This window comes from Mercenaria mercenaria, unplaced genomic scaffold, assembly GCF_021730395.1.
Source record: "Mercenaria mercenaria strain notata unplaced genomic scaffold, MADL_Memer_1 contig_5097, whole genome shotgun sequence".
Classification (NCBI taxonomy): Eukaryota; Metazoa; Mollusca; class Bivalvia; order Venerida; family Veneridae; genus Mercenaria; species Mercenaria mercenaria.
This window is the reverse complement of record NW_026463382.1, coordinates 615-10,176: the sequence shown is the minus strand read 5'-3', so window position 1 is coordinate 10,176 and position 9,562 is coordinate 615. Positions and strand designations below refer to the sequence as shown.

Sequence of the window (9,562 nt, the reverse complement as noted above, 5' to 3'; positions counted from 1 at the left end):
TTTTCAATGGATCTTCATGAAAATTGGTCAGAATTTTTATCTTGATGATATCTAGGTCAGGATCAAAACTGGGTCACATGAGCTCAAAAACTAGGTCACTGTGTCAAATAATAGAAAAAACAATGTCATATTCAGTTCAAAACTGGGTCATGTGGGGACAGGTGAGCGATTCAGGACCCACATGGTCCTCTTGTATATTAAAGATATTCGTTGAAAATATTTAACTAGAATAGTTTATTTTTTAGAGACTAACTTTAAATGTAGAGAATTAAAGCTAACAAAATATGTAAATAAACTGTGTTTGTAAATCTTCATTCACATTTAAAAACCATTCATTCATAACAGGCAGTTGTTAAAAAACTTCCATTTTCTATCAGTAGCACACATTTATACTGTGTTTGGCTTTACATGTGTTAAGTATTTTAAACCTAAGACACAATACTGAACATGCAAATTTTATAATTACATACATAGTGATACAATGAAGTAATTGTTCAAATTGGGTCCACTATATCTTTAAGCAAGGTCAGAATGTTTGTTTTCATCAGTTCAGGTCATAACTAGGTCAGGTGAGCGATACAGGGCATTAGTGGGCCTCTTGTTTTTGTAATTAGTCGCATTTATAAATACGTGCGTCTCAACATGTCTGGTGATAATTGTTACATGTATAGGCATAATGATATTCTTTTGACAGATGAATGCACACCATTGGAATACAGCAGAATTTGATGAATTTGCAAACTGTATCAGTTATGTTTACATATTTACAGTCCGAAAAGCAGTGCACTATTGTAGCCTTGGTATTTGTTCATAAACTGGAACAGTTTTACATCTAATGATTATCTGTTTACAACATGCCTTATCTAATAATATACTTTTTTTTTTGCTTTGTTGCATCAATGCTTTTGATGTGCCTCTCCGATCATTATTTCGTCACGGATGGACACCGGGGTAGAACTACGGAACTTGACTATGTAAGCCCAGCTGGATGGCTTCAACTATTCTACACTTCAAGTGAGGTTTCGAACCCACATCGATGCGTGGACATACTGAATTATACAAGACAATTTCTGACTCAATTAAAGCTCTTTGTTTTATCAGGTTTTATCAGCAGTACAGTATGGACAGATAACCTTCTAATAATAGCCGCATGTCCAGTGAAAAAGAACAACTGCAGTAATTTTCTTAGCAAAAATCCCCTACATTATTTTCATACACTATTTTCATATTTTAGAACTTTTCATGTCAAACTTAGAAAGAATAATTACTCGTTTGAAATGAGGTAGTTTAATTTAAAACAAAAAACACAATGTGGCTACTGACTCGTATGTAGGCCTACTACAGGTCATTATTCCCGGGCATTTATCAAGAAACCTCAAACCAACCTTATGCTTATCTTCGAGTAATTTGTCGAAATGACTCCTGGACCGCAAAAACATACACCTCGGGGTACACATGTAATAGAGAACCAACTTTATTAACTAACGATTTTCTCTTTAAATCTATCTAGTGAAATATTTCTGTTCGTAAATTTTACTGTTGTTTCACCTACTGCAGACAAGATTGATAATGTAAACAGCAAAGTTATTTGTGTCAAGGTAAACAATCACGTGTAAACTGCACAGTTATCTCGCACTCAACAGACTGATCGGTTTGACAGTGCCAACTGGCAGCGGTCTATGAATACTGCCGGAAATTGTATCACTTGATGAACCTGTTATTTCTCGGAATACATTTTCCTCGCCAAGCAAGCACCTTAATCCCAGGAAAGCGAAAATCAACGCCTCTTTGAAATTGATCGTATCCTCATCTGCTTGTTCCACTTCAAACCCTTGACCGTCCAATTTTTCTATGATTAATTCAATAAGGAATTTATTCAGCGCCCCTCCCCCGGTAAAAAGAACGCTAGGGGTATTGACGGTGTCGGGCATTAGCTCTTTGGCATCAATGCATGCTTCCGCAACCTTTAATGCCACGTGTTCTGTGCATGTGCGCAACAAATCTTCTATTTTGTACTGCTCCCTCTGAAAGTTAACAATACATCTATAATTATGAGTAACAATTTGTGGATTCTTTTCATATCAGACAAATGAAAACAACATATGTTAGCGAAGAAAAATTATATATTAATTGACTTTTAAGCTGTCACCAAATCAATACAAAACGTATATGATACAGAGTGGACAACCCATGTGACTTTTCGGTATCGTACACACGGGGTTTAGATAACATTTTTGCTTTTATCTTATACGTGCACTTATTTCCTGCCTATAACTCTCGCGAGAGGGGTTGGCAGTATCCAGAGATAGATAGATAGATAGATTACTTGACGGATTTTAATACTTCGACAAAAAGTGTCGAAGATAGGAAAACGAGCGTCTGCCACACATTCCAATATTTTCTTCAAATACTTCACCAAAAGTCCAGTGTGCCCGTTGCTTACACATTTGGTCAGTGAAAAAAAAAGCGAAGTGTTTGAGGAAAGTATTGAGAATGTCTGGACGTTTTTATGACAAGGAAAGCACTCCTATTGTCTTCGACGCCTTTTTGTCGTAGTATTAAAACCCGTCAAATAATTAGATGATTATAAGCAAAAGTGTTACCAGAATCGCAATACCGAAGTCACGTGACTTTGCTACCCTGTTATATAAAGAATAAAAGTTGTCCATACTCAGTTATAGTCATGAAAATTCTGTAATAATTTTAAACCGATATATCCATGACGGAAATTCTATTTCCTTTGAAATGTATTTTGAGAACCTAATATTGCGCATGGAAAGTTTTCAATGAAACTTCATGCACAAAATGGATGCAGCGTGTATCTACTTACATTTAAAAGCGGATATATTTCTTTTTCAATGTAATCTTTCCACAGAGATTTTGGAGGCGGCTGTCCGAAATATGACAAGTCATTCAGTTTTTCAAGTACTTCACTGACAACTCTTCCACTCCGTGCTAGCTGACCGTCTTTGTCAAAAAGGAATTTGCCATTTATCTGCGAAGCAAGACGGTTCAGCACGATATTGCACGTGGAAACGTCGTAACCGCTGTGTCCTTTGATACCGATATTAGCTATTCCTCCTAAATTGACACACATCTCATTGTTTGTAAATAAGAAACGTTCTCCGCACGGGACAAGTGGTGCCCCTTGACCACCAAGACAAACATCTTTGGATCGGAAGTCGCAGACATATGGAACTGTAAGATGCGTTGATGTCGTCTGCCCATCACCAAGTTGAAAAGTAAATCCGTCAGTAGGCTGGTGGAAAACTGAATGTCCGTGTGATGAAATAAACTGAACGTTCGCCAAATTGTTCTTTTCTATAAATTCTGAAACAGTTCGCCCAACAAACTGCCCGTAGTCCACGTGTAGTTTAATAAGATCCGCGCCTGAAAGTTTTGCAGCATCTCTAAGCCTGTCAGTCCACTCTGTGGTATATGGTACAGTCTCGGCAGTCAGAATACGATAGCCCCACAAATCGGAGCAGACGTCACCCGTGAACTCAACGCAGCAAATATCCAAACCATCTAGGGATGATCCAGACATACAACCTATCCCGACAAATGTCGCCATACTCCGATTAACTGTCACCTAAAATATTTCATTAACACCGAGAGTGGCAGCAGAACATCGTATTCTTTCGCAGTGAATAAACTAAATTTGGCGCGTAGATATTAAATCAATTAATCAGTCAATTGCTCAATAAATATGATGAATGTAATGCTCTTGTACACAAATGTTTTCTTTCAGTTTTAATAAAACAGTATGTTTGATCCACGTCGTGTACGTGCCACTTGACAATTTTCTTTCAATCTAAATCCACACTATTCGCCACATCTTTAGGCATGCATGACCTTGTACTAGCAATCTATTTACAACAGTTAAAATTTATTTCCTGTAACTCGCAATATTAATATGTATACACTGTGATACAGTATACCTGGCATAAATCAATTTCCGTTATGTGGAAAACGCTATCGTACAGTACGTTTGGTTGTTCTCTGTGTAGGGAACAGATGGTTAAAAATCAATCACAATACACATCAATATCAAGTTCCCTCCAAAGTTTTATAGTATAGTTTACAACTTTATCAACGATCCAGACGATTACCCAAACCGTGCGCGTACCATAATCGTAATTGTACGGTAATGGTGGTCCCGTATACAATTAAACTGCTCCCTTCCTTTTCTTTCTTAATATATACTTCGATATTGATGGTGAATTCCATTTGAAATCTATTAAATGACTACTGACAAATCAATAAGGTAGATTATCGCATAGTGCGGCAATTTTCCTTTGATCTTTGCAGCATGTTATACATAGTAACACACATTATTACTACAAAACTGTGCTGATATCTTACAAAACTGTTGCGATATATATCAACACGGAAATCTCTATGGAGTTTCATAAGAAAAAAAGTGTTCCGATATATATCAGCACAGTAAAACTGTTCCGATATATATCGGAACACTTTTTCTCTATTGAGGTCCTATCAAGGGAGCATAATTTTTCCCTTTCAAAGAAAAGATGATTTTAGCTCCAATTTACAGTTCACAGAGAAAGAATTGTCACAAACACCTATATTTATAAAGTAAAAGAATAAATAAACTAGAATATTTCAAAAACTTGATAGTTATTGCCAAATTCAGAAATACATGAAATATATGAAATTCTGAGATTTCTCAAATGTTTCTTTTTCTTTGATTTTTTTTACAAACAAAACAACAAGTTTTACAATATGTCTGGCCAATGAAATGCAAAGATTTAAAACCAATTAATGCAGAAATGTGTCAAGTTGGGTACTTTTATCTGGGGAACACATTTTCTAAAAAAGAAGTTTTAGTGTTTCAGTCAGCGAGGCGCAGAAAGGGAATCAAAATAGTAAAAATAATAATAAACAAATTTAAATGAAAATAATATATAAATTTTAATGATAAACTATGCGATAAAACAGTTATAATATGTAGTGCTCGTGTGTTACCAGGCTATATCAGAGCTAGGGGTACATCTCGTTATTTTTCTCTTCACATATCTGTCTCGGCCTACCGGCCTCGACGATATGTGCAGAGAAAAATACCCTCGATGTACCCCTAGCTCTGATATATCCTGGTAACACACTCTCACACATACTATAACTATTACTTACTGCTTTTCGCCAAACTACGTAGTTACAAATGCCGTTACTACCTTTCTCCATACATACGCTAAAAAGTAGTTCAGTACTTCTATGAAATTTAAGGGTCTGAGTGTAAACAGATCATTACCATTTATTCAGCATATGTAATAAATATAAACAATAAAAAATATGGCAGGGATTATAAAGTCTTTTATCCTGTCACTTGCAGTATTTTCGACCCGATATCAGGGTGCCGTATATCTTTCTTGATATACCGTCAATTGACACATGACCAGTCGGTCATTATATAAGTGACGTCATTACGAATATGATGTCATTAAAATGCTTGTCACACACTTATTTTTGTAAGATAAATTGCCAAATATTGGAAAATGAAGTAATGACAAGATAAATAGAATAATAGGTTAGTGTCTAAGATGGAGAAAGTTTATCTGGCTCGGCTCCGGACGTTATCAGGTTCACCTTCGGCTCACCCGATAACCCCCTCCACCTCGCCAGATAAACTTTCTCATCTACGGCACTAACCTATTATTCTCTATGTAACACCCCGTGTACCGGGAAAAGACGTGTTATGCTGGTTGCTAACGTGTTAAGTTGCGGCGAAAATGACAAATGATGAGATGTACGTTATTTTGAGTCTGTTTTATTCATTTCGTAGCCACACGAGTAAAACGATGAACAGGTATGTAGGCCCCTATGCAGTGGTCCTTCCTCTACACGGAGATGTATTTTTTTCTCATCACCAAAGTCGGATCACATATAAAACTTGAAAAACGTGTCCAAAAATCAACAGCTCAATCAATTAAAAATACTTACAGACCCTAGCGAAAATTTAGATTTCGTGAATAGGCCTATGTAGTGGAACAATATTAGAATATTTACTCGCAAAGATGAATGCATTTGCCTTGGTACTTTTCTCCAAAATGACAGGTTTTCTGCACTTGGTGGCACAAACTGGATACTGCACGAGTAATATGGTGGATACTGCACATGTCCTGGATACTGCCCTTGATGCATGTTTTATTATTCTTTTACAGAGACAAATACAGGCTTGGGATTGTTTCATTTAATATTTTCAGGGCTGAAATCGATCATATAGTCCCAAGTCTATATAGATATCTATAATGATATTTTATTGAATCTTATTTTTATTTCAAAATATACAAGTAGAATCAAATACATAAAGTAAGTGAAAAGTGCAAGTGGATCGCGCTACAATGCATTTCAACATTAGTTACAGTCCCCTCCAAAGGGTCAAATTTGGTATCAATTTTTCCGATTTAGCATTTCTATCGATTGTATCTATGTACATGTATTTTGATTGTGTCCCTTTTCATTACAGACATGGCATTGAGATAGAACCATCTTTCAAGATTGACCATCTGTACAAAAAGGACTTTATGCCAAAGGTATGTATGAAATGTATTTTAATTACGAAAAGTAGGTATTGGGAAAGATTAATAGACAATGAGATAAGAAGATCTTTTTATCTGTCTGTCTGTCGTCTGTCTGTCAGTCGCGAAAATTAGGTATTGAGAAAAATTAACTGGACAATGAGATTTATCTATCTATCTATCTATCTCTGCGTACTGGTTATACACCTGTCTCATAATATTTTATTTCAGTAAACCTTGTGTCCTCAATGATGGATCAGTTCAAGTGTTACTGTTGAGCGCAAATAACCAATCTGCGCTATTTACCAAACGCGCAGCGCATATAACAAATTTTTGTACGTTGGTTATATGCGCAACGATTTACCAATCGTTGCGCAGGATAAATTTAACCTGCCCGATTTACCAAATGCGCAGCGCAAATAACAAATGTAACTTTATATATCAGAAATTTGCATTTCGTGTTTGATAAATCATGCAGTTGGTCAATTTATTAATAAATATAGATGTCAAACGCTGAATATCTCGGTACTTAAATTAGGTGTCATAAATTTGTTTCTACATCAGTAAATTCACGGCAGTCGTTCACCAGGTTTCAATACCTCCAATCTTATACAAGATGCAATAAAACCCAAACATGCGTGAAGGTGTGATTTCCTCCAGCTTGCACACGTCGTCCCCTGGTATGTTTTAGGCTATTTTTATAATTTTCTACTTCACCCGAGCACACACTTAGCAAAATATCGTTTTTATTATATTGAAATATCTTGAAATTTCCCAATAATATTCTTTCTACCAACGGGAGCATATCTCTCAACATGTCTAAGATAAAAGATGAAATAAAAAAGTCACAGAATTAAAAGAAAATTCTTACAGATCTTATCTATATTATTATTATTATTATTATTATTATTATTATTATTTTATAGTACAAAATCGATTGAATAAAGAGTAGGCCTTTGATTACAGACTAAAACTATAGAGTTTTTTTACAAATCTAAATCGATCTATAATGTTACACCTGTAACTTACGTGGGAGGTCGGTCCTGCGCTAATAGCAAAGTTTGAAATTACACTGTATTTCAGATATATTTCATTCATAAAACATACTATTTATGTAACTTTCAAATGAATACTGTAGAAAAATGAATAGAAAAAGAGTGATTTCTGTCATAACGAGAACGAAATATTACATTTTTTATCCGCGCAAGATGTGTGTCTGCGCTAATAATAAATCTGGAAATTACTCTGATAACTTGAATATCTTTTATAAATCATATTAACTTTTACTTTGATTACGATTACAGACAAAACTATAGGTTTTTTTTACAAATCAAAATGGATCTATAATGTTATCCCTGTAACTTGCTTGGCAGGTCGGTCCTGCTCTAATAGCAAAGTTTGAAATTACACTGTATTTCAAACATATTTCATTCATAAAACATAATATTTATGTAACTTTCAAATGAATACTGTAGAAAAATGAATAGAAAAAGAGTGATTTCTGTCATAACGAGAACGAAATATTACATTTTTTATCCGCGCAAGATGTGTGTCTGCGCTAATAATAAATCTGGAAATTACTCTGATAACTTGAATATCTTTAATAAATCATATTAACTTTTACTTTGATTTACGATTACAGACTAAAACTATAGGGTTATTTTACAAATCAAAATGGATCTATAATGTTACACCTGTAACTTGCGTGGCAGGTCGGTCCTGCGCTAATAGCAAAGTTTGAAATTACACTGTATTTCAGACATATTTCATTCATAAAACATACTATTTATGTAACTTTCAAATGAATACTGTAGAAAAATGAATAGAAAAAGAGTGATTTCTGTCATAACGAGAACGAAATATTACATTTTTTATCCGCGCAAGATGTGTGTCTGCGCTAATAATAAATCTGGAAATTACTCTGATAACTTGAATGTTTCTCTTAAACTATGTTAACTTAAACTCTTGCGCAGATAACAAATGTAATATTTCGTTCTCGTTATGACGAAAACCCCTTTTCTTTCTAATTATTTTCTACTCTGAAAACATTTTTTAAGAAGTTACATAAATGGTATCTTTTAGAATTGAAATATGTTTGAAATATCGACGTCATTTCAGGATTTGCTATTAGCGCAGGACCGACATCCCGCGCAGGATACAGATGTAACAAAATATTCATTTGGCAAAAGCTACAATTTCAGCCTGTAATCATAAAACAATGATAAAGTTAGCATGGTTTATGAAAGATATCATAGTTATCAGGATTATTTCCAGATTTTTTATTAGCGCAGGGCAAACACATCTTGCACAGATAACAAATGTAATATTTCGTTCTCGTTTTGACGGAAATCACACTTCTTTCTATTTTTTTTCTACTCCGAAAACATTTTTATGAAGTTACATAAATAGTATCTTTTAGAATTGAAATATGTTGCAAATATCAACGTCAGTTCAGAAATTGCTATTAGCACAGGAACAACATCCCGCGCAGGCTACGGATGAAACATTATATTCAGATTTTCAAAAGCTACATTTTTAGATTGTAATCGAAAAACGAAGTAAAAGTTAAAATGGTTTATAAAAGATATTCAAGTTATTGGAGTAATTTTCAGACTTCTATTAGCGCAGGACACACATCTTGCACACCTACAAAATGTAAAATTTCGTTCACATTTTGAGGAATTTTATTAGTTATTCATACTATTTATCTCACTATAAAACATTAAACAATTATATAAGTATAAAAGATCTGTAAGTTCGTCTTTTAATTCTGCTTATTTTTGTTTTATTTTTAATCTTGGTCATGTCAAGAGATATGCTTACGTCGGTAAAAAGAATTGCGCTTTTTCAATATGATGAAAAGAAAAGCGATATGGTGAAATGTGGTAAGTGTGTGGCAATTCAGTCTGTTATGTAAGTCTCCTTTATGTTCTATATTCGGTATAAAATGACTGCGTGTGATCGAATGAAGTAAAATACTTTAGTTATAAAAAGAATAGAGAGGACGATGTGGCTATCCGAAGGAA

The 9,562-nt window shown here is 34.4% G+C and overlaps 1 protein-coding gene across 1 annotated transcript; it reads right to left on the bottom strand.

The window, feature by feature from the left end:
- Positions 1–232: 232 nt before the first annotated feature.
- LOC128554531 (anhydro-N-acetylmuramic acid kinase-like) lies at positions 233–4,124 on the bottom strand. The gene is made up of 2 exons (XM_053535802.1): positions 2,831–4,124; positions 233–2,024 (listed from the first exon to the last, which is right to left on the bottom strand). Exons 1-2 carry the CDS (start codon positions 3,572–3,574, stop codon positions 1,626–1,628), a joined length of 1,143 nt encoding a protein of 380 aa, XP_053391777.1. The 5' UTR covers positions 3,575–4,124; the 3' UTR covers positions 233–1,625.
- Positions 4,125–9,562: the final 5,438 nt, after the last annotated feature.